General features: G+C 40.2%; 2 protein-coding genes and 1 long non-coding RNA gene across 3 annotated transcripts; all 3 read right to left on the minus strand.

The window, feature by feature from the left end:
• Positions 1-2,156: 2,156 nt before the first annotated feature.
• Positions 2,157-6,319, minus strand: LOC311058668 (cofilin-2-like; the record flags this gene model as incomplete). Its single annotated transcript, XM_084076131.1, has 4 exons — positions 2,157-2,524; positions 4,842-4,918; positions 5,211-5,497; positions 6,302-6,319. 4 exons carry the CDS (start codon positions 6,317-6,319, stop codon positions 2,409-2,411), a joined length of 498 nt encoding a protein of 165 aa, XP_083932257.1. The 3' UTR covers positions 2,157-2,408.
• A 5,359-nt stretch (positions 6,320-11,678) lies between these two features.
• Positions 11,679-18,147, minus strand: LOC311059002. The gene is made up of 3 exons (XR_014602113.1): positions 18,067-18,147; positions 17,698-17,774; positions 11,679-12,135 (listed from the first exon to the last, which is right to left on the minus strand). It is a non-coding gene; the product is annotated as an uncharacterized lncRNA (long non-coding RNA).
• A 1,825-nt stretch (positions 18,148-19,972) lies between these two features.
• On the minus strand, positions 19,973-25,077 carry LOC311058446 (cofilin-2-like). The gene is made up of 4 exons (XM_084075902.1): positions 24,924-25,077; positions 23,427-23,719; positions 23,057-23,133; positions 19,973-20,785 (listed from the first exon to the last, which is right to left on the minus strand). Exons 1-4 carry the CDS (start codon positions 24,924-24,926, stop codon positions 20,670-20,672), a joined length of 489 nt encoding a protein of 162 aa, XP_083932028.1. The 5' UTR covers positions 24,927-25,077; the 3' UTR covers positions 19,973-20,669.
• Between the last annotated feature and the right edge of the window lie 1,535 nt (positions 25,078-26,612).

Raw genomic sequence — 26,612 nt, forward strand, 5'->3', positions numbered from 1 at the left:
ATGCAATGTAGAGATTACATGGAATCCATCTATTTATATATCTGCTGTGCCGGTCTTGTAGATCTTTGATTTTCGCACAAGAATTGAATAAGTGTGGGGAAACTCATTGGTTTGTGATCAGATGTACTGCTTAAAGGGCAAGACCACTTTGGTATAGGAGGTTTGGGTTGTGTAGTTACCTTGCCATCATGATGTAACTCCAAAGGTGGACAAGAAATCAAAAATAATTTCTCCATTGACTAGAAATTGATCATTTAAAATATGCTCCTCATTGACTTACATTGTACAGTGAAGAGGGTATTTTAAACCGGTAACTAATAATTTATGTGTGTGTGTGTGTGTGTGTGTGTGTGTGTGTATAGATATAGTGTAGCGTCACCAAAGTGCCACAATTCCCTCCACAGAGAAATAGCTTCTTTAGCGCAGGGTGTTGTTGGCCGGACGTCATGGGTTCGACTCCAATTCTGGGCGCTGCACTTCTCGGCTATTACAATATGTATATATATATATGTATGTCAGACCTTTTTTATAATATAGAAAAAAATCTGTAATATATTATCAAACATCTAACAACAATATGAACTATAGTGTTAACAGTGTGACAATGACATATCACATGAGTCATTGTGAAACAATTATGATTCATTGTCACACTATTTCAGTAATATAATTATATCTTATTTCATTTATTTCATTTTATTTGAATGCAGGGTCATTAAAATGAGTCCATATACAAACACATGTTGAATTAACTGTGGAAAAACTTGAAGAACAAGGCATTGGATTAAGTGAGCTTGGCTGTTAGCCTGGTCCCTACCTTCTTTAATACGGCTTAAGTGGTTAAAGGATGTGCGATTGGTCTGTTTTGCAAAATGCGTTTACAGTACATGGCTGTGTTTAGGCTGTTTCGAGCACTGGTTCTCATAGTGTGATCCGGGGACCCACAGGGGTCTCTTTAACCACAAGCACCATTTCAAAAAGTGCCTTTTGCTGTAAATGTCTTAAAAGGTTTCCTATGACTTAACCAAAATTCATTATACTGTCACCAACTAGAAGGTAATCCAATGAGAATAATTTAAGATAATAGGTTTCCCTCTCCCCACCTGCACTATATAGTTGTACAATTGTGTAATCGAACAACTACAATCTTATGGGATCCCCAATACCAAATCTTTTCAAATGGGGGTCCACCACCAAATACATACTGTAACAATTTGGGTGTCCTTGACATGAAAATGTTTGAGAACTGGTTTAGAGAGCATGGACATTATTGGTGTGTGGAGGCGGTGTATTTTCGTATTGGATGTAAAAAATCACACCCAGTGTGGAGAGTGGTGCCTTTGAAAGTGTAACTGGTTGCATCCGCAACAATTAGCAACAATATGTTGTCACGTGAAACTTGACCAATCAGCCGTGCTCAAACATGCGGACGGACTTACGGACAGACACACGGACAAAGTCAAATGTAGGAGTGGTTGGCACCACTCAAAAAGTAACTCAGACCAACAAGATGGGGTCAAATTAATACTTTAAACTGAAATACTATATACAGAGAATGTGCTTATTCACTGCGGTTACGTTTGTTGTGCCCGAGCCTCTTTAACATGAACTCCACTTTGCATTATGGGTCATGTGGAGATTTTTTTTAAGTACCCAGTGATTGCTTCCCAAGATTTCATTTTCTGTTATCATACTGACATTCTATCAGAACTAGACAGCAGTCACTATAGTTAAATGATAAGACTGGAAATGGTTACAATTGGCCGATTTATTGAACGAAACACTGGAGGCAGCAGAATGATTAGTTACATTTATGAATGAATTTGTGTAACTTAACAGCAGTGTTAACTTGTCTCTGTCCTCTTTGTATGTGTTGCCCAGTAAAGCTGCATTAAAGTAGGTTACATCATGTAGGAATCAAATTTCCACATCAAACTAAACAGATGTTGCCATTAACTGAATTGAGAAGAGATGTAACAGTCAGAATGCAATCGTTATTTAACTATGTCACTATGTGTAGTAAACAATATGCTTAAGAAACTTAAGTAACTTAAAACAAATGCAGGATTTCAAACATGCATTTTTACGAAACAAGCAGAAACTAGCAAAAGTTGTACATGAACAATTGAGAAAATAATCTTGGCTATAAACTATGGGTTTTACAAATGAACATACACCTTAACAAAACTTTTCAGAATCAAAACCAGTGTCACTAACAGTGGTAAGTCGGTTTACATTTAGGCTTTGCCTTAAGTGAGATCCATGGCCGTATCCAGTGATGAGCCCATGCTTAGTCCTACTATCCCTTAAAAACTCTTGTTGAATCCATCCAATAACCTTAAATCTATATGTATGCAAGGATAAAGTGGTGGTTATCGGGCAGGCCTATAAGTTGGCATTGAGGGATTCTAACACTCTTTCCCTTCGAGCTTCTTTACGACCGATCTCCCTCCCAATTTGTCCACAAAGAACTCTTCATCCTTGAGGTCGGCGACGTCGTTCAACCACCATGCATGTTTGATACCTGAGGAGCAAATTAAAAAAGCGTTTTCTTTGTGACACATTAAACCAACGATCTACGGATTTCTTTTTAATGATTTTCTTTTTTTAAATCCTTTTGAGCTTTTAATGAAAGGGTTCCCACACATTTTTACCAAGGATCTAAACTTTTCCATAACTTTCCTTAAGTATTTGACCCAATTTCCAGGCCTATAGCAATCATATGGTCAAATAATGACCCCAGTGTGCTATCAATGTCTCAAGACAGACTCGAAGGCGACGCGTGAAAAAAAAACACAAGCTCACAATATATCACAGAGCAACATGTTGTGAGCTTGTAGATCTGATCTATTATTTTTGTCACGTGACGTCCTATATACATAATGCCGTGGCTCTCACACAGCTCGTGCAGTACAGAACTTAACCCATAAAGACCTGGAACGCATCTCTGTCATTTTAGATTTCTTTGGCTATTCAAAAATAGCAGATCTACAAACTCATAGCGCGGCACAGAGTGCTGCGCTTAGTGCGCTATGAGCTTGTAGATCTGCCTTTTTTTTTTAAATAGTTAAAATGTGTGCAAATCTTTGAATATATGTATTTTTGAAGCCAACACTTGTAACTCAAATATTTGATTCTGGGAGTCCCTGGAACTAAATATTTTGAGATGGGGGTCCGCGGCCAAATACATATAATTATGGGGATCCTTGACATGATAAAGTTTGAGAACCACTGATGTAGAAACATACGTCTTAGAGCGATTTAGAAGACGTTTTGTAGAATCGGCCTCATGTCTTATGGGTTAATTTGACCATGTTACATATTTCACGTAATGTTAGACATGCTTTGGGACATGTTTTTCAGAAAAGAAATAGCCAAAACTATGTATATCCAGACATTTTCCAAAACATTTGATTAATTCCAAACCTTTTCCAGGCCTGGAAAACTGTTTTTCTAATTTAAAAGTATTTCCAGGAATTTCATGACTGTGGGAACCCAGAATATATAAAGTTTCAGTTCTTAACTTATCATGCACTACCCCAGGATTAGAACCAAGATCTCCCAAATTTCTACCGCTCATTCAAGAACACATCCCTGTTTGGTTAAGGGAGATATTGCATTGTAAGCTTCAGCAGGCAGTAGTACTTAATCAACCAGTAGGTGTCCTATCCAAAGCCAGGGAGACCACCTCCAACCACTGTAGATGTACTAGTTATATTGTATTAACACACTCTACCACACCGTTTCCCAAACACTGGGTCGGGACCCACTTGTGGGTCACGAGTAAATAAATATCCCTTTATTTTTTTTGCTTACTACTCTTTAAATAATGGTTAAAAAAATAATGTTTTACGCATTAAAATAAGTTCCAGATTGCAGCTTTAACCCATTTAGACCGGGAATGCAGTCTATTTTTTTTAAAGATTATGAAGGTTTGTGCAAATCTTTGAATATATGTATATATTTTTGTTTAATCAAACATTTGTAAAATGTAATGTAAAATCCTATAGTTTCTAATTCTATAGCAGTGGTTTTCAAACTTTGTCATGTCAAGGACCCCCAAAATTATTGGCCACGGACCCCCATCTCAAAATATTTTGTAATAGGGACCCCAGAAGCAAAGATTGAAGTTAAAAATATTCCCTTTAAAAATACATATGTTCATTTATTTGCAAAAATTCTCACGATAAAAATGTTTAAAAACTATGAGCTTGTAGATCTGCTATTTTTGAATAGCCAAATAAATCTTAAAATGACGCTGATGCTTTCCCGGTCTTAATGGATTAAAGGGCTCAGGAGGTGGTGTGGCCATCCAGGAACTAAAAGGTTCCCAGTTCGATCACTGCCTCCTCCTGACTTTGTGTCAAAGTGTCCTTGAGCAAGACACTGGACTCCTAACTGCTCCCGATGAGCAGGTTGATGCCTTGGAAGGTTGCCTCTGCCGCCTGTGTCTAGGGATTTTGTTGTCCTAACCATTATACCTAAGCCTACTGGATAATAAAAAGGTAATTTGTTGGGCACACACGCTAAATACATTATTCTCCTTATAAACCAGATTTAATACAATAGAAATGGGGCAGTAACTGACTGATCATCAAGGAAATGTGGACAAATAACCATCAGCCTTGTTCTTTGGTTTATGGCTTGAAATATGTTTTAAATGTCCATAAATAGCCAAAGTCTAAGGGAATAAAATAAAAAATATCAGCTGCCAGGCACTCATAAGCGAGGTCTAAAGCCTAATTTATACTCCTCTGCACTACGGCGTATAAATCTGGCTTTAGGTGACTTTCAAATTACTTCAACAAACGTATGAAGGGAAAACCTGTCAGAGCCCTTACCTACAAACTTCTTCTTTAAAGTGTCATTTAAGCTGGCAAAAATCATCCTCTCTTTGAGCGGTGCACTGTCCGGTGCCCTGTTAAAACATTTAAGATAAGAAACAGTTTTTTTTAGTTGATGTCCAACAAATGATTAAAATCTCTATTAACCACATTAACCCTGGCATCCCCGTTTTGGGCAAAGATTTAACATTTGTCAAGATATTTCCAGAAATGGATCTACATGCGCTCAATGCGTTGCGATGCATTATGAACTTGTAGTTTGTTTATTTTTGCATAGCCAAAGTATAAAATATGGCTCAAGTGGTTAACATAAGTGCACAGAATGTATAGTGTCATTTACAGTACACTCTAACTGTGGATACCTACCAGAAGATGTAGATCAAGTCATTCTTGGGGCCTTTGTTGGTTTCGTAGGCACAGTCGTAGAGAGCGTAGCAACATGCATTGTCGGGCAACTTGCTCATGATATACTTGAACTTGAACTCTTCGTCCTGGAGGTCTTTCACCCGTACTTTACTGGTTTCCTCTGGGACGATGTAGTTGCCGTCGATGACGAAGAGGCAGAGCTTGCAGTGCTCCTCTCCATCCTTATTTAACTTCATCTCGTTAAACAGGTGCACCACCTCATCGACCACCTGTATTCCAGAGAGTCCCTGTAACAGAACAACAAAGATGTCAATGACGTTGGCTATGAAAAACAGGGTAGATTATGCACATCCCTACAGTTCTTGATACAAGCGGTGCTGGACTAAAGAGACTCAAAGTAAAGAAAGGCAATGTCTGCTCAGTGAGTCGCATTGCAATCTACACATTAGCCTCGATCTTGAGATACCTTGTGAATATTTTGGCCCAAGGGTGGCACTATTAGAAGAAAGGCCATAATCACAGTAGTGGTCATCCTCTATGGAGTTTTAAGGTGCAGAGGAAAAGTCCATGACAACCCAGCCACTAGTTTGAGATTCTTGTTTTGGTGGTGGACACATTACCCAACCATCCAACAATATAAATCATACAGCAGAGGTCTTCAACAGGGGGTCCGGGACCCCTAGGGGGTCCTCAGAGTTACTACAGGGGGGCCGCCAAATCTTTGTGTGATAGAATATTTATTTTTACATTAACCACTTGGACCCTAGCATCCCTATTCTGAGGGAAACTTTAGCCGAAAATAGCCAATCTATAAGCTCACAACGCCTCGCGCTGCGAGGCGTTGTGAGCTTGTAGATCTGCTATTTTCAGGCAAAGAGAGGGGGAAAAGAGCAGACTACAGAGTGAAAGTTGATTTAGTATTGAGGGTTTAAGTGGTTAAATGTCTGAAAATACACATTACCATGAAACCAACATCTATGAAAAGCTTTCATCTGCAACACAAGTTTATGCAATATATAGTGGGGGTCCCTGCTTCACCACTCTCAGAGAGGGGGTCCTTGGGCTGAAAATGTTGAAGACCCCTGTCATACAGCATGCTCAACATTCATGGCCCATTCTGTGATGTCCCCAAAATACAAATGTTGTATTTGCATTAAAAAAAATGTGACCACACTTAAAATAATACTTTAAAAAAATTAAAAAAAAACTATTAGCCAAGATTAGACACATAACAACAACCAAACAAACATGAAGGTGTTTGACAATTGCATTCCATGAGTGCATTGTGAATGCTTGAAGGCAAGGCCTGGCCTCTCTCTCTCTCTCTGCCATACATTCCAGGTAGAGAGAGAGGAACAAGTTCTTTAAGGACAGGTTTGAAGTCACTGAAAGATCTCTCCATTTCAGAGACCAAAAAAAAAAAACCTTGAACAAGAAACCTTTTCCATAGACTCCCATTCATTAAAAAATATATATATATTTGAAAGCACAAAGTTCCACTCACACCAAAAACTGTGCAACAGCACAGCAAAAACGTGCACAACAGTGTTTCATTTGAAAGATTGTTAAGATTTCGGGCCATATTTTGATGGAATCGTGCACTTTACGATAAAAGCATGAAATTTGGCACACAGTTAGAGCATGCCATAAGGAACATTTTTGGCTATAGGGCCATCGCAGATTTTTCCTGTGGTAACCATGGCAGCCATTTTCCAAAATGGCCACCACCTGCTGTTATTTTACCAATAACTCACGTGCTAGACCACCTAGGATCTTGATTATGGTGACTAATCCTACATTTTCAAGGATGAGGAATACAGTGGTACTATTTAGATGTGTCCTGTGGTAACCATGGCAGCCATTTTCCAAAATGGCCGCCACCTGCTGTCATTTTACCAATAACTCACGTGCTAGACCACCTAGGATCTTGATTATGGTGACTAATCCTACATTTTCAAGGATGAGGAATACAGCGGTACTATTTACAACATGCTACTACCTTACTACATATATCTGGCATTCAGTTAATTAAATAATAGTAAACCCATCAAAATATATAATGGTGTAGTACAGTACATGTTTTCAAACTGACACATGAGAGTCAAGAATGTTTCTTTTATTAGTAGTAGTATTGCATAATTATTTTCAATGGACTATAAGACACAACAAAGGCAGAGTACTCATGAGTCATAGCCTAATGGCATATAGACCAATTATTTGTTTACCAACATTGAGACTGGACGCACAGGTGATTGTTTCACACAATCAATTCTCAACCTGTTGTTTTGGGGTGCGCTGGTTTCAGCACACCCCAACCCCCTCTTGTGTGTTGGCTAGTGAGGCGCGTCCTAGCGAGACCTGATAGAATGGGTTTCATTGCGCGCATACTGGTTCCACGCAGACTGGTTCTTATCAGTGTGACGTCGTCTGTTAAGGGGTCTATTCAATAAAGCCAGATAATCTACACAATGTTAGTTGCACAGTCCACCACAGTAGCAAAGGGCAGTACACTGAAGTGCTGCCTTAACACATCTGCATTGTCCACTGCATCCCTTTTTGCAACCACAGCGGAGGAGTTCTCGACAGGCCAGGCTCGCTTCTGTGTGGTCCAGTGCACTTCCCATCCTCCTGTCAAAATTAGAATCAGCTTTATTGTCAGATCACAGGTTTACAAGTGTAAAGAAGTGGATTAAATTATTTGTATTCACCTGTCTCCTTCCTCTTCCACCCCCATTCACCTGGGGATGGGAGTTCAGGGGCTGCAACCATCACCTGTCCCCAGCAGTGGCCAGCTTGGTAGGCTGCCCTCTTTGTATGTTGAATCAGTGCAGCTCGTGTTGGGGGGAGTCCATCAATTGTTCTACCCTTCTGGGTGAATAGCTGCTTCCGTGCCTGATTCACTGATGCCTGGCCGCTTGTGCGGTCATAGAGCAATACCACAAATCGCTCCAGAGGCTCCATCCAGTCATCTATTTTGTCTGGGGTAGCAGCTAAGGAACTTTTCAGTTCCAAAAGCAACCCACAGCTCAGTCAAGTGGAGGTGATGGGCTGACATTACTGCCAGGACCAGCACATCCGTGTCTACTGTGCGTATTGTCACCTTGCTATACCCTTCCTTCATAGCATCTTCTAGGTGTAATATGACGCGAGTATCAGCCTTCTCATGTACTGTAGTTAGTTAGGTAGTTACTAGCATGTTGTGAATAGTACCACTGTATTCCTCATCCTTGAAAATGTAGGATTAGTCACCAGAATCTAGATCCTAGGTGGTCTAGCACCTGAGTTATTGGTAAAATGACAGCAGGTGGTGGCCATTTTGAAAAATGGCTGCCATAGTTACCACAGGACAATTCTAAATAGTACCAGTGTATTCCTCATACTTGAAAATGTAGGATTAGTCACCAGAATCAAGATCCTAGGTGGTCTAGCACCTGAGTTATTGGTAAAATAACAGCAGATGGAGGCCATTTTGGAAAATGGCTGCCATGGTTACCACAGGACAAATCTGCGATGGCCCTATAGCCAAAAATGTTCCTTATGGCATGCTCTAACTGTGTGCCAAATTTCATGCTTTTATCGTAAAGTGCACGATTCCATCAAAATATGGCCCGAAACGCCTGGACTAACAGTGCTGCTGGCTTTAGGTTTGGGAGTTCACACAGCGCGCGTGAAACACGTCCACCACCAGTCGACGGATATATTCTCTACAAAACTAAATGAAAGCCACTAAAACAACTTTTCTATTAGTTTTAGAATAATTACATTTTTAAAAAGACACTCACCATGTTTGACTGCTGATGGGTGTTTTTAGGAACCAAGTGGGAAGAAGAGGAGCGTCAAGGAAGGAGCTTGTTAACAGCAGCTGTGATCTTTGGAGAGTAGAAGGGACTCGTTTGGTGGATTCTAACGTTGACCGGGCCAGGGGGGGACCGGTTTGACGGCTAAACTGGTTTCCTAATGGCCACTCATAACAATTCGGCCGAATGCAAATGAGCCCCATTTGAAAACAGAGGCGACTTTCTGTGGTCGGCTACAACAGAATAGGGTGAGTGGCTGCTAATGTTGATTTTTAGTTTTTTTTCCCCTGGCGGATCTTGCCCCTACACAGGGGCAAGCTGGGTCTACAGACCGGGCCATGGCCTTCCTTCAAGGGAGGCTGGTTTAACGTTTCATGTATAGGTCCGCGTACGACGGTGCCGCACGCCCGAAAACAGCCGATCTACAAGCTCGCGGTGAGCACTGGTTCTCAAAGGGTTGCCTTTTTGCTGTACATTTTTTAAAAGGTTGCCTATGACTTAACCAAAATAGGGAATTTCATTATACTTTCACCAGCTAGAAGGTAATCCAATGAGAATAATTTAAAATAGGTTTCCCTCTCCCCACCTGCATTATATAGTTGTGTAATCGAACTTAAATCTTATGGAATCCCCAAAACCAAATCTTCTCAAATGGGGGTCCACCATCAAATACATACTGTAACAATTTTGGGGTCCTTGACCTGAAAATGTTTGAGAACTGGTTAGAGAGCATGGACATTATTGGTGTGTGGAGGCAGTGTATTTTGGTATTGGATGTAAACATTACTTTGTGTAATTCCACAAAGTAACTCAGACCAACAAGATGGGGTCAAATTAATACTTTAAACTGAAATACTATTTACAGAGAATGTGCTTATTCACTGCGGTTATGTTGGTTGTGCCTGAGCCTCTTTAACCACCTGATTCCACTTTGCATTATGGGTCATGTGGAGTGTTTGTTCACTACATTTTGAAGTGCATTCTGGAAACGCATGACACCATAGACCTGTGTTTCTGGTCCAAATCTGCTGCCTAGCCAATCTACAGGAAAAATGAAACCCAAGACTGCACTTCTCGGCCATTACAATATGTATATATATGTATGTCAGACATTTTTTATAATATAAAAAAAAATCTGTAATATATTATCAAACATCTAACAACAATATGAACTATAGTGTTAACAGTGTGACAATGATATATCACATGAGTCATTGTGAAACAATTATGATTCATTGTCACACTATTTCAGTAATATAATTATATTTTATTGCATTTATTTCATTTTATTTGAATGCAGGGTCATTAAAATGAGTCCATATACAAACACATGTTGAATTAACTGTGGAAAAACTTGAAGAACAAGACATTGGATTAAGTGAGCTTGGCTGTTAGCCTGGTCCCTACCTTCTTTAATGCGGCTTAAGTAGTTAAAGGATGTGCGATTGGTCTGTTTTGCAAAATGCGTTTACAGTACATGGCTGTGTTTAGGCTGTTTCGAGCACTGGTTCTCATAGTGTGATCCGGGGACCCACAGGGGTCTCTTTAACCACAAGCACCTTTTCAAAAAGTGCCTTTTGCTGTAAATTTCTTAAAAGGTTTCCTATGACTTAACCAAAATAGGGAATTTCATTATACTGTCACCAGCTAGAAGGTAATCCAATGAGAATAATTTAAGATAATAGGTTTCCCTCTCCCCACCTGCACTATATAGTTGTACAATTGTGTAATCGAACAACTACAATCTTATGGGATCCCCAATACCAAATCTTTTCAAATGGGGGTCCACCACCAAATACATACTGTAACAATTTGGGTGTCCTTGACATGAAAATGTTTGAGAACTGGTTTAGAGAGCATGGACATTATTGGTGTGTGGAGGCGGTGTATTTTCGTATTGGATGTAAAAAAATCACACCCAGTGTGAAGAGAGTTGTGCCTTTGAAAGTGTAACTGGTTGCATCCGCAACAATTAGCAACAATATGTTGTCACGTGACAACATATTGTCACGTGTCACGTGAAACTTGACCAATCAGCCGTGCTCGGACATACGGACAGACACACGGACAAAGTCAAATGTAGGAGTGGTTGGCACCACTCAAAAAGTAACTCAGACCAACAAGATGGGGTCAAATGAATACTTTAAACTGAAATACTATATACAGAGAATGTGCTTATTCACTGCGGTTACGTTTGTTGTGCCCGAGCCTCTTTAACATGAACTCCACTTTGCATTATGGGTCATGTGGAGATTTTTTTTAAGTACCCAGTGATTGCTTCCCAAGATTCTATCAGAACTAGACAGCAGTCACTATAGTTAAATGATAAGACTGGAAATGGTTACAATTGGCCGATTTATTGAACGAAACACTGGAGGTAGCAGAATGATTGTTACATTTATGAATGAATTTGTGTAACTTAACAGCAGTGTGAACTTGTCTCTGTCCTCTTTGTATGTGTTGCCCAGTAAAGCTGCATTAAAGTAGGTTACATCATGTAGGAATCAAATTACCATATCAAACTAAACCGATGTTGCCATTAACTGAATTGAGAAGAGATGTAACAGTCTGATCTGATAAACAAAACAGAATGCAATCGTTATTTAACTATGTCACTATGTGTAGTAAACAATATGCTTAAGAAACTTAAAACAAATGCAGGATTTCAAACAACAAGCAGAAACTAGCAAAAGTTGTACATGAACAATTGAGAAAATAATCTTGGCTATAAACTATGGGTTTTACAAATTAACTACACCTTAAGAAAACTTTTCAGAATCAAAACCAGTGTCACTAACAGTGGTAAGTCGGTTTACATTTAGGCTTTGCCTTAAGTGAGATCCATGGCCGTATCCAGTGATGAGCCCATGCTTAGTCCTACTATCCCTTAAAAACTCTTGTTGAATCCATCCCTGGATGAAAAATGAATCCATCCAATAACCTTAAATCTATATGTATGCAAGGATAAAGTGGTGGTTATCGGGCAGGCCTATAAGTTGGCATTGAGGGATTCTAACACTCTTTCCCTTCAAGCTTCTTTACGACCGATCTCCCTCCCAATTTGTCCACAAAGAACTGTTCATCCTTGAGGTCGGCGACGTCGTTCAACTGCCATTCCTGTTTGATACCTGAGGAGCAAATTAAAAAAGCATTTTCTTTGTGACACATTAAACCAACGATCTACGGATTTCTTTTTAATGATTTTATTTTTTTAAATCCTTTTGAGCTTTTAATTAAAGGGTTCAACTTCCCACACATTTTTACCAAGGAATTTTCTAAACTTTTCCATAACTTTCCTTAAGTATTTGACCCAATTTCCAGGCCTATAGCAATCATATGGTCAAATAATGACCCCAGTGTGCTATCACTGCCTCAAGACAGACTCGAGACTCGAAGGCGACACGTGAAAAAAAAAAACATAACAGATCTACAAGCTCACAATATATCACAGAGCAACATGTTGTGAGCTTGTAGATCTGATCTATTATTTTTGTCACGTGACGTCCTATATACATAATGCCGTGGCTCTCACGCAGCTCGTGCAGTACAGAACTTAACCCATAAAGACCTGGAACGCATCTGTGTCATTTTAGATTTCTTTGGCTATTCAAAGCCAAAGTGCGCTATGAGCTTGTAGATCTGCCTTTTTTTTTTTAAATAGTTAAAATGTGTGCAAATATTTGAATATATGTATTTTTGAAGCCAACACTTGTAACTCAAATATTTGATTCTGGGAGTCCCTGGAACTAAATATTTTGAGATGGGGGTCCGCGGCCAAATACATATAATTATGGGGGTCCTTGACATGATAAAGTTTGAGAACCACTGATGTAGAAACATACGTTTTAGAGCGATTTAGAAGACGTTTTGTAGAATCGGCCTCATGTTTTATGGGTTAATTTGACCATGTTACATATTTCACGTAATGTTAGACATGCTTTGGGACATGTTTTTCAGAAGATAAATAGCCAAAACTATGTATATCCAGACATTTTCCAAAACATTTGATTAATTCCAAACCTTTTCCAGTCCTGGAAAACTGTTTTTCTAATTTAAAAGTATTTCCAGGAATTTCATAACTGTGGGACCCCAGAATATGTAAAGCTGCAGTCCATAACTTATCATGCACTACCCCAGGATTAGAACCAAGATCTCCCAAATTTCTACCGCTCAAACAGGGATGTGCCCTGTTTGGTTAAGGGAGATATTGCACTGTAAGCTTCAGCAGGCAGTAGTACTTAATCAACCAGTAGGTGTCCTATCCAAAGCCAGGGAAACCACCTCCAACCACTGTAGATGTACTAGTTATATTGTATTAACACACCGTTTCCCAAACACTGGGTCGGGACCCACTTGTGGGTCACGAGTAAATAAATATCCCTTTATTTTTTTTGCTTACTACTCTTTAAATAATGGTTAAAAAAATAATGTTTTACACATTAAAATAAGTTCCAGATTGCAGCTTTAAAGGGCTAAGGAGGTGGTGTGGCCATCCAGGAACTAAAAGGTTCCCAGTTCGATCACTGCCTCCTCCTGACTTTGTGTCAAAGTGTCCTTGAGCAAGACACTGGACTCCTAACTGCTCCCGATGAGCAGGTTGATGCCTTGGAAAGTTGCCTCTGCCGCCTGTGTCTAGGGATTTTGTTGTCCTAACCATTATACCTAAGCCTACTGGATAATAAAAAGGTAATTTGTTGGGCACACACACACGCTAAATACATTATTCTCCTTATAAACCAGATTTAATACAATAGAAATGGGGCAGTAACTGACTGATCATCAAGGAAATGTGGACAAATAACCATCAGCCTTGTTCTTTGGTTTATGGCTTGAAATATGTTTTAAATGTCCATAAATAGCCAAAGTCTAAGGGAATAAAATAAAAATATCAGCTGCCAGGCATGTAGCGGTCCCGGCTGGCCATTAAAAGGGTGAAGTCTGACTGATGATTTTTTGGTGGTTCTTTATTAAATCAACGTAGAAACTGGCGAAGAAAACACAAAATACATAACATAAATCAATACAATAATCCATTAATGTCATCAAAGCTCAAATGGCACAATACATTTTCCCATAAAATCCATGGGCCTATATCACAAAACTAACTTATGCATAAACCATCTTATAGAAAAATACATGAAAAAGGTACAAACTATAGCAATAACCCTCAGATAATAAAAGCCAACAATAAGATCACTCAGATAACAATAAGATCATATAAACAGTGCAACAAAACCATCAAACAGAGACATATACCTTGTTCCCCTTCCAGCTAGGTGCTAATTTCGCTTGAATGTGGCTGCATGTCCATCAGTTCCAAAATGTCCATCATATTAGTCGGTCCTTCCTTGACCATCCTTCCAGGTCCTTTAGTCCGTCCTTCCTTGACCATCCTTCCAGGTCCTTCAAACAAACATTTTCTGTGCAGTCCTCCTTGCTCCTCTACCACAGAGCCCCTTTTATGGTTTGCTGCTAGGCACCTTCAGCCCCATACTGAGCATCAGCACCAGGTGAACTTCATTACATTAATCAGTGCACAATCTGAGGCTGATGAGTTCCTGTTAGGCAGGAAGCCCTTCAAAAGAAGTCTCTAAGAACCTGACAATTGGGCAGGAAACCTTCAAAAATAAAAGTCTACAAAAACACCACTACGGGTCCGTTACACTCCCACCAAAATCACAGTGATTTTAAAAAACAGTTTGCATGAAAAGAAATTAAATTGAAATTAGGTAACCCCAGGCACATTTAAAATTCTCAGTATTAAAGGTAGGTATAGGCGGTACAATCTTTCCCCCACCCTGAGTAGACCTCTCTCAGAGACATCCTCAGCGTTTTCCTCCTTGAACTGAATGTCACGATTCTTGTACCTTCCATCCTTGAATTTCCTTTTGGGATGGTTAAGTGGCTCAGAAGCCTGCTGATTACTTCCTGTTGAACTGGGTCTCTCCTTGAAGGGTATCGGCATCTCATTATGGCCTGGACTGGTTTTGTACGCACTTTCATCCGTTGTGTTGGGGGAGACATCTTGAGATCCGGTTTTGCGTTCCGTTTCGCCCTCTTTGAATTCAGACTTTAAATCAATTCGAACATAGGGTTTGTTAATTTCTTCTGAAATGTCCTTTTCTCCTCCCTTGTAGTCAGCCTGCATGACAGCTTCCTCTTGGTTAGCCTGGTTGTAGACCTCCAGCCTAGCTCGAGCTGCACTTACTTCCCTCTCTGCTTGCAGACTCTCCATTTCATGTTTTTGAGCTTCCAGAGCCTTCCTTTCCTGCTCTTCCCTCTCTGCTTGCAGTCTCTCCAGTTCACGTTTTTGAGCTTCCAGAGCCTTCCTTTCCTGCTCTTCCCTCTGTGCTTGCAGTCTCTCCATTTCACGTTTTTGAGCTTTCAGATTCTCCCAAAATGGATGATATGCACTGAGCAGAAGAAGCAGGTCGGGACCTACCTCCTGGAGAGCGGCGAGGCCACAGCGCTGGTCATCGCCAAGGACCTGAAGATCATGCAGGTCAAGCCTAGAACCGGGGCTGGAGCCGATCCCCGCTCCGCGACCGCTAATGGAGCTGCAGCCACGGCCATTCAAGGACGAGCAGATCTACAAGCTCACAACGCCTCGCACGGCAACAAGAGGAAGAGAGAGGAGCCTGCGTTTGTGTCGCATGTCTTCCATGCCCAGCCCCTACCCACAAAAATCCTGGAGATGGTGGTGGGAGTGCCACCGAAAAATATCCTGTCGCTCACTGTCCCAAAATCCCCAGATTTTACCCCCAAAAATCCTGGAGATGGTGGTGGGAGTGCCACCGAAAAAGATCCTGTCGCTCACTGTCCCAAAATCTCCAGATTTTACCCCCAAAAGGGTGCGACTGGAGCGCAAGGTGGAGGTGAGAGCTCCATCCCATGTCAAGGCCAATCCGTCCCGTCCCCATCTCCTCCGTCAGCCTGCATTCTCCTCCTCCTCTCCTCCAACCTCCTCCAGTCTTTTTAAATTATCTCTGCATGAAATAAAGGGTCCACTTTTACACATGTTTTTAACATGAACGTTCAATAAAAATCGAGTCAGGTCCCACCTGGGTGTCGTTTGTCACCGCAAAAAAAACAAAAACAATATAAAGTCCAGAGGCTTTTGAGGCAGAAAGAGAGGAGGAAGAAATTACAAGGACGCGTCAGTTCTGAACGTTCAATAAAAATCGAGTCAGGTCCCACCTGGGTGTCGTTTGTCACCGCAAAAAAACAAAAAACAATATAAAGTCCAGAGGCTTTTGAGGCAGAAAGAGAGGAGGAAGAAATTACAAGGACACGTCAGTTCTGAACGTTCAATAAAAATCGAGTCAGGTCCCACCTGGGTGTCGTTTGTCACCGCAAAAAAAAAAAAATATATATATATATAAAGTCCAGAGGCTTTTGAGGCAGAAAGAGAGGAGGAAGAAATTACAAGGACGCGTCAGGGCCAGCCGGTGTAACGAGAGACCTACTATTAAGAGGGTGCCCCGGCGATCCACCACCGCCCGTCCCGTCCCCATCAGCCTGCATTCTCCTCCTCCTCTCCTCCAACCTCCTCCAGTCTTTTTAAATTCTCTCTGCATGAAATAACGGGTCCACTTTTATACATGTTTTTAACAGTTCTGAACGTTCAATAAAAATCGAGTCAGGTCCCACCTGGGTGTCGTTTGTCACCGCAAAAAAAAAGAAAAAAAAAAAGGAACTAATATGCCTTTAACCAATTTGCATTTAAACCATACTGAATTTCAACAGCCCTTATATGCACTTATGAGCTACTGAGAGAATGCAATATCCTTAGAAGTCCTTATTTTTAGTTTTGTTCCTAACTTTGTGAATGTTCAGTCATGTATCAGTTGTGTTTGTGTTCATGCAATTGTTCACCAGCTCCATGCGACTGTGATAGTGTAGTGGAGTCTTGATGCCTCAGAGAAGTCCACTTTATTGCAGGTGTAGGCCCTTTGGGTGAAGTTTCTACTCGGTAGATGTAGAGAAGATGGGTGAAGTTTTCACTGTAGCGGACCCAGCTGGACATAAAGGAGTTGGAGCTCGACTGATGAGTTTACCATTTTATTTGTATTCCCAACGTGAACACTAGAACAGAAAACATACAATACATGCATCAAAAGTCAATTCATAAACATCATTGCATCAATAAAACATGACAAAACATAACTTCATATAAACTCCTAAACATTATCAATACCATAGACACATAAACCACCATAACAATAAAACAGTTACACAAAAATAATACCTTTTTCCCCTTCCAGCTAGGTGCTATTGGCAGCGTTCTGAAACGGTCCGTCTTTCCATGACCATACTTTCAGGTCCATTAATAAACATTTTCTGTGCAGTCCTTTCCTTGACCATTCTTTCAGGTCTATATTAGACATATAGTCTCTCTGCAGTCCTTTCCTTCCGTGCCGTCCGTAACAAACATTTCTCCTCCCATGCTGTCACTGGGCTAGGTTTAAATAGCCCCCTTTCAGGTAGCCAGCCGCCCTGGCTTCCGTGTTCCGGTTAGAGCCTTCAAAATAAAAGTCTTGACGTCGTCGGGTCCGTTACAAGGCACTCATAAGCGAGGTCTAAAGCCTAATTTATACTCCTCTGCACTACGGCGTATAAATCTGGCTTTAGGTGACTTTCAAATTACTTCAACAAACTTATGAAGGGAAAACCTGTCAGAGCCCTAATACCTACAAACTTCTTCTTTAAAGAGTCCTTTGAGCTGGCAAAAATCATCCTCTCTTTGAGTGGTGCACTGTCCGGTGCCCTGTTAAAACATTTAAGATAAGAAACAGTTTTTTTTAGTTGATGTCCAACACATGATTAAAATCTCTATTAACCACATTAACCCTGGCATCCCCGTTTTGGGCAAAGATTTAACATTTGTCAAGATATTTCCAGAAATGGATCTACATGCGCTCAATGCGTTGCGATGCATTATGAACTTGTAGTTTTTTTATTTTTGCATAGCAAAAGTATAAAATATGGCTCAAGTGGTTAACATAAGTGCACAGAATGTATAGTGTCATTTACAGTACACTCTAACTGTGGATACCTACCAGAAGATGAAGGTCAAGTCATTCTTGGGGCCGACGTTGGCTTCGTAGGCACAGTCGTAGAGAGCGTAGCGACATGCATTGCAAAAGGTTGAAAACTGTTCTAAATGGCAGTGGTTCACAAACTTTTTAGCTCAAGAGTCTTGAGGCTTGGGTCCCGGGGAGACATTAAATTTCTCTTTTGGGTCTTGAGTCCCAAGACTCAAGACCCAAAAGAGTCTTGAGTCAGGGCCGGGCTCCCGGGGAGACAATCAATTTCTCTTTTGGGTCTTGAGTCCCAAGACTCAAGACCCAAAAGAGAAATTTGATGTCTCCCCGGAATCATACGAGGAAGTAAAATGTATAATAAGCAAGAAAGGAATTTATGCACATGCTGTCATTTCAAGATGAAAGTACGAATAGGCTACAGATATCAGTGAATTTCAACCCTGGAAAGGTCCATGTTGAAACTGATGTTTGAGGTTCTTGACTGATAGTAAGTACACTGACTGCCTTGGCTAGAATAGAAAAGGGATAACTGGCTGCTGTTACTAGGCCCTACAGGTGCCTATTCACAATTGTTCCATATCTGGCATCCCTACTTTGAATGTCATAGCTGTTTTAAAAAATGAAATTAACATATAAAAAAAAACAGATATACAATATCACAATGCATCACTATGCAATGTGTTGTAAGTTTATAGATCAGTATTTTTCTTAAATACGGCTTAAGTGGTTAAAGGATGTGCGATTGGGCTGTTTTGCAAAATGCGTTTACATGGCTGTGTTTAGGCTGTTTCGAGCACTGGTTCTCAAAGGGTTGCCTTTTTGCTGAACATTTTTTAAAAGGTTGCCTATGACTTAACCAAAATAGGGAATTTCATTATACTTTCACCAGCTAGAAGGTAATCCAATGAGAATAATTTAAAATAGGTTTCCCTCTCCCCACCTGCATTATATAGTTGTGTAATCGAACTTAAATCTTATGGAATCCCCAAAACCAAATCTTCTCAAATGGGGGTCCACCATCAAATACATACTGTAACAATTTTGGGGTCCTTGACCTGAAAATGTTTGAGAACTGGTTAGAGAGCATGGACATTATTGGTGTGTGGAGGCAGTGTATTTTGGTATTGGATGTAAACATTACTTTGTGTAATTCCACAAAGTAACTCAGACCAACAAGATGGGGTCAAATTAATACTTTAAACTGAAATACTATTTACAGAGAATGTGCTTATTCACTGCGGTTATGTTGGTTGTGCCTGAGCCTCTTTAACACGATCTCCACTTTGCATTATGGGTCATGTGGAGTGTTTGTTCACTACATTTTGAAGTGCATTCTGGTAACGCATGACACCATAAACCTGTTTCTGGTCCAAATCTGCTGCCTAGCCAATCTACAGGAAAAATGAAACCCAAGACTACGGTTATGCACAGACAGCTTATTTGAATAGATATTTGGATTGATATTACTTACCTCAAATACGTTCATAGTCTTTCAACTAACTCAAACTTCGAAGTGATGTTTGTATCGCTCAATTGTAGCCTACCAAATTCATGAAAACGCATGTAAACAAGCCAACATGCGAATTGGCCTGTGGAGGTCAAACAGTTTGGCCCATCAACCTAGTAACTTGATGTATTTGGACCCATCATAAAAATGATTAACGTTTACATGAGCTCAGCTGCCCTGCCCCTCATTTGACATGTTTCAGGTAAGCTTCCTCTTGTCAAATTGATGTGTCCAGTAGCACTGTAGTGGCCAAACGTTGCATCGTTTCCCTTTTATTATTACAGAAGGAGAGAAGTCCTGCAAGATTTTTTTTAAGTACCCAGTGCCCTTCCCAAGATTGTATTTTCTGTTATCATACTGACATTGTATCAGAACTAGACAGCAGTCACTATAGTTAAATGATAAGACTGGAAATGGTTACAATTGGCCGATTTATTGAACGAAACACTGGAGGCAGCAGAACGATCAGTTACATTTGTGAATGAATTTGCGTAACTTAACAGCAGTGTGAACTTGCCTCTGTCCTCTTTGTAAGTGTTGCCCAGTAAAGCTGCATTAAAGTAGGTTACATCATGTAGGAATCAAATTGCCATACCAAACTAAACAGATGTTGCCATTAACTAAATTGAGAAGAGATGTAACAGTCTGATCTGATAAAAAAAACAAAAAACAGAATGCAATCGTTATTTAAGTCACTATGTGTAGTAAACAATATGCTTAAGAAACTTAAGTAACTTAAAACAAATGCAGGATTTCAAACATGCATTTTTACGAAACAAGCAGAAACTAGCAAAAGTTGTACATGAACAATTGAGAAAATAATCTTGGCTATAAACTATGGGTTTTACAAATTAACATACACCTGAACAAAACTTTTCAGAATCAAAACCAGTGTCACTAACAGTGTTAAGTCGGTTTACATTTTGTTTACAAGTGAGATCCATGGCCGTATCCAGTGATGAGCCCATGCTTAGTCCTACTATCCCTTAAAAACTCTGGTTGAAATCATCCCTGGATGAAAAATTAATCCATCCAATAACCTTAAATCTATATGTATGCAAGGATAAAGTGGTGGTTATCGGGCAGGCCTATAAGTTGGCATTGAGGGATTCTAACACTCTTTCCCTTCGAGCTTCTTTACGACCGATCTCCCTCCCAATTTGTCCACAAAGAACTGTTCATCCTTGAGGTCGGCGACGTCGGTCAATTCCCATGCATGTTTGATACCTGAGGAGCAAATTAAAAAAACGTTTCTTTATGTGAACTTGACATTTTTTCCCAAAAGTTTTAAATTCTTTTGAGCTTTAAAATACAGGGTTCCCACACATTTTTAACCAATGAATTTTCAAAACTTTTCCATAACTTTGCTTTGACCCAATTTCCAGGCCTATAGCAATCATATGGTCAAATAATGACCCCAGTGTCCTATCAATGCCTCAAGACAGACTCGAGAGCGACACGTGAAAAAAACATAACAGATCTACAAGCTCACAATATATCACAGAGCAACATGTTGTGAGCTTGTAGATCTGATATATTATTTTTGTCACGTGACGTCCTATATACATTAGGCTGCGGCTCTCACAGCTCGTGCAGCACAGCACTTAACCCATTAAGACCTGGAACGCATCTGTGTCATTTTAGATAGCAGATATACAAGCTCATAGCACGGCACCGAGTGCCGCGCTATGAGCTTGTAGATCTGCTATTTTTGAAAAATCATGAAAGTGTGTGCAAATCTTTCAATATATGTATTTTTGAAGCCAACATTCTAACTCAAATCTTTGCTTCTGGGGGTCCGCGGCCAAATACATATAATTATGGGGGTCCTTGACATGATAAAGTTTGAGAACCACTGATGTAGAAACATACGTTTTAGAAGACGTTTTGTAGAATCGGCCTCAGGGTCTTATGGGTTAATTTGACCATGTTACATATTTCACGTAATGTTAGACATGCTTTGGGACATGTTTTTCAGAAAATAAATAGCCAAAACTATGTATATCCAGACATTTTCCAAAACATTTGATTAATCCCAAACCTTTTCCAGGCCTGGAAAACTGTTTTTCTAATTTAAAAGTATTTCCAGGAATGTCATGACTGTGGGAACCCAGAATATAAAAAGCTGCAGTCCATAACTTATCATGCACTACCCCAGGATTAGAACCAAGATCTCCCAAATTTCTACCGCTCATTCAAGAACACATCCCTGTTTGGTTAAGGGAGATATTGCACTGTAAGCTTCAGCAGGCAGTAGTACTTATCCAACACCAGGGAGACCACCTCCAACCACTGTAGATGTACTAGTTCTATTGCATTAACATACTCTACACCACACCGTTTCCCAAACACTGGGTCGGGACCCACTTGTGGGTCACGAGTAAATAAATATCCCTTTATTTTTTGCTTACTACTCTTTAAATAATGGTAAAAAAAAGGATATGTTTTATGCATTAAAATAAGTTCCAGATTGCAGCTTTAACCCATTTACACCGGGAACGCATTTGTCATTATTTTGATTTCTTTGGGCTATTTTTTGAAAACTCATGAAGGTTTGTGCAAATCTTTGAATATATGTATATATTTTTGTTAACGCAAACATGTGTAACTCAAATCTTTGCTTCTGGAGGTTCTTCAAATCATAAAGTTTCTTGAAAAACATATGTTTCTAATTCTATATCAGTAGTTTTCAAACTTTGTCATGTCAAGGACCCCCAAAATGATATGTATTTGGCCGTGGACCCCCATCTGAAAATAATTTGTAATAGGGACCACAGAAGCAAAGATTTAAGTTCCCTTTAAAAATATGTATATTCAAATATTTGCAAAGATTCTCACAATAAAACTATGAGCTTTAAGATCTGCTATTTTTTAATAGCCAAAGAAATCTTAAAATGACACAGATGCTTTCCCGGTCTTAATGGATTAAAGGGCTCAGGAGGTGGTGTGGCCATTCAGGAACTGAAAGGTTCCCAGTTCGATCACTGCCTCCTCCTGGCTTTGTGTCGAAGTGTCCTTGAGCAAGACACTGGACTCCTAGCTGCTCCCGATGAGCAGGTTGATGCCTTGGAGGCTTGGAAGGTTGCCTCTGCCGCCTGTGTCTAGGGATTTTGTTGTCCTAACCATTATACCTAAGCCTACTGGATAATAAAAGGTAATTTGTTGGGCACACACACACTATAAATACATTATTCTCCTTATAAACCAGATTTAATACAATAGAAATGGGGCAGTAACTGACTGATCATCGTCAAGGAAATGTGGACAAATAACAATCAGCCTTGTTCTTTGGTTTATGGCTTTGATTTTTTTTTTTAAATGCCCATAAATAGCCAAAGTCTAAGGGAATAAAATAAAATCATCAGCTGCCAGGCACTCATAAGCGAGGTCTCAAGCCTAATTTATACTCCTCTGCACTACGGCGTATAAATCAGGCTTTAGGTGACTTTCAAATTACTTCAACAAACGTATGCAGGGAAAACCTGTCAGAGCCCTTACCTACAAACTTCTTCTTTATAGCGTCCTTTGAGCTGGCATACTTCATCTTGTCTTTGATCGTTGCACTTTCCGGTGCCCTGTTAAAACATTTAAGATAAGAAACAGTTTCTTTAGTTGATGTTCAACACATGATTAAAATCTCTATTAACCACATTAACCCTGGCATCCCCGTTTTGGGCAAAGATTTAACATTTGTCAAGATATTTCCAGAAATGGATCTACATGCGCTCAATGCTTGCGATGCATTCTGAACTTTAAGTTTTTCATTAATTTTTGAATAGCCAAAGTATAAAATATGGCTCAAGTGGTTAACATAAGTGCACAGAATATATAGTGTCATTTACAGTACCCTCTAACTGTGGATACCTACCACATGATGAAGATCAAGTCATTCTTGGGGCTGACGTTGGTTTCGTAGGCACAATCGTAGAGAGCGTAGCGACATGCAGTGTCGGGCACCTTGCTCATGATATACTTGAACTTGTTCTCTTCGTCCGTGAGGTCTTTCACCCGTACTTTACTGGTCTCCTCTGGGACGATGTAGTTGCCGTCGATGACGAAGAGGCAGAACTTGCAGTGCTCCTGTGGGTCCTCTCCAGCCATATTTAACCGCATCTTGTTAAACAGGTGCAGCACATCTTCGACCACCTCTATTCCAGATGCCTGTAACAGAACAACAAGGATGTCAATGACATTAGCTATGAAAAAGAGGGTAGATTATGCACATCCCTACAGTTCTTGATACAAGCTGTGCTGGACTAAAGAGACTCAAAGTAAAGAAAGGCAATGTCTGCTCAGTGAGTCACATTGCAGTCTACACATTAGCCTCGATCTTGAGATACCTTATGTATTTTGGCCCAAGGGTGGCACTGCTAGAAGGCCAAGGGGTCACCATAATCAGTCATCCTCTGAGTTTTAAGGTGCAGAGGAAAAGTCCATGACAACCCAGCCACTAGTTTGAGATTCTTGTTTTGGTTGTGGATACATTACCCAACCCAGCCATCAAAAATAAAAATAAAAATAAAAAAAAATATATATATATATATTACAAAGTGCTCAACAAATGCATAGATGTATACCTATGCTTACACAGACACCCTCCCATTTAATCTATGCCTTGTTCATCCCAATAAAAGTAGCCTAGATGACAATTTTGTGACAGATAATTGAACAAGTAATCATACAGCATGGCTCAACATTCATGGCCCATTCTGTGATGTCCCCAAAATACACATTTTGTAATTGCATAAAAAAAAATTGACCACACTTAAAATAATACTTTAAAAAAAATATTAGCCGAGATTAGACAAAACAAACAAACATGAAAGTGTTTGACAATTGCATTCCATGAGTGCAGTGTGAATGCTTGAAGGCCTGGCCTCTCTCTCTCTCTCTCTCTGCCACACATTCCAGGTAGAGAGAGAGGAACAAGTTAGCACACGTCTCGCCCTGAGGCATTCTTTAAGGACAGGTTTGAAGTCACACTGAAAGATCTCTCCATTTCAGAGACCAAAAAAAAACCACACCTTGAACAAGAAGAAACCTTTTCCATAGACTCCCATTCATTGGGTAAAAAAAAAAGTTTATTTGAAAGCACACACAGTGCCACAAACACACCAAATAAATGTCTCAAACTGTGCAACAGGACGACGAAAACGTGCACAACACGATTCATTTGAAAGATTGTTAGATAGTGTGGGAGTGCTGCTGGGCTTTAGTTTTAGGAGTTCACACAGCGCGCGTGAAACACGCCAAAACTACCACCAGTCCGTCGACGGATATATATTCTCTACAAAAAGAAATGAAAGCCACTAAAAACCCTTTTCTATTAGTTTTAGAATTATTACATTTATAAAAAGACACTCACCATGTTTGACTGCTTGATGGGTGTTTTTAGGAACCAAGTCAGGAGAGGGAAGAAGAGGAGCGTCAAGGAAGGAGCTTGTTAACAGCAGCTGTGATCTTTGCAGAGAGTAGAAGAGAGGCTGGTTTTAACGTTTCATCTATACGTCCGCGTACGACGGTGGCGCGCGCCCGAAAATAGCCGATCTACAAGCTCGCGGAGCGTCGCGTGCGCGATGTGCCGCGAGCTTGTAGATCGGCTATTTTTTTTCCCCGAGCGCGAGCGGCTCGAGTGGGAGGAGGAGTCATAGATTTGAGCAGCGCGAGCGAGCACCTCTGCCGTGAACTGAACGTACTAGACACGCCTCTTTCTTCGTTCTTTCCCCCCTCAGGTGAGAAAGACCAGGGTTGCCATGTCCCGCTTATTGTAAGTGAACTTGGGCTTGTTTTTTCCCCCTGTAAAGTCGCTTGTAATTTAAATATTGGTTAGTTGCGTTTTTTGGGGGTTTGGCTCTAAAGTGTTGTTACTTATATGGGTTTGCTGTCTTAAAGTTGGTTAAACCAGTGGGTTCTCAAACATTTCCAAATTAATTTGTATTTGTCCCTAGCCTAAACCCCTTATCTGAAAATATGTTTTGCCAGGGGAGCCCCATACAAGATGTAAGTTTAAATGTTTAAAAAAATCTTCCAAATCTTCCACTTTTTTCCCACAACCAGTTTTGAAAATAGCCGATCTACAAGCTCACAACGCGTCGCATCACGAAGCTTTGTGAGCTTGTAGATCGGCTATTTTCAAATGGCCATTGTTGTATGTGAAACTGCAGATGTGGCCCATACTGGTCACTTCTTTTGGGCTCGTTTTCATAGACCTGGTTGCTTATTTCTCTCACAAGATCTGGCAACACCGAGGAGAACCCTCAATGTTACATTTATTTGCACGCTTCCTTCTGTGTTGCGTTTTAAACAACATTTAAGAGGAAACAATCTAAATAAATTGTGGACGTTGCTTTTTTCACAACAGTGGCGTTGTTTGACATCGTATCGCGGTGAGCTAAAAGTCAAGACTTTTCATTCTCAGTCTCAGATTAAAATCCCCCCCACAGGTGAGTCGGAGCCAATAAGGGGAGGGATGTGCAAATGACACCCTTATATGGAGAACAGACCTGCCTGTCCAAAATGTTAAGCATTTAGGGCAGATGCGTTTCAACAGCCTTATAAGGGCAAAAGGGTTGGAAAAGTTGACTGACAAGAAGTAGACACACACATGTACACATACATATATATATATATATATAGAGAGAGAGAGAGGGAGGGAGAGATAGAGATGTGTAAAGATACTGTGTGCATCAGATGTCTTTCCACCAAACAACACACATTTGCTATGACTGAATAAACCTGTTACTGCCAAATTTCACATCTCAAAAATTAAATAGCAGTAAAAAATAATTCTGAGATCAGTTGGGCTTGAGATTTTTAGTTTTTTTAGTGTGAATTCACAAATGGGAATCGGTCCAGAGTAGGAGTAGCGTGGGCCCCGGTATCTGCTGTTCAGAGCCAGAGGTGTGTCTCTGAGTGTTTCAGAGGAATAGGTGTGGTGCACTGTGTAACCTAAAGGCAGGATTAAATCCATTACACATCATCTTCTAAAATCCAGCCTTCATGGCCAACTACAAAATGGAGATTTGCTTCAGTGAATAATGATTATGGACAAGAG

This window comes from Gymnoscopelus microlampas (genome assembly GCF_963454915.1).
Source record: "Gymnoscopelus microlampas genome assembly, chromosome: 13".
Lineage (NCBI taxonomy): Eukaryota > Metazoa > Chordata > Actinopteri > Myctophiformes > Myctophidae > Gymnoscopelus > Gymnoscopelus microlampas.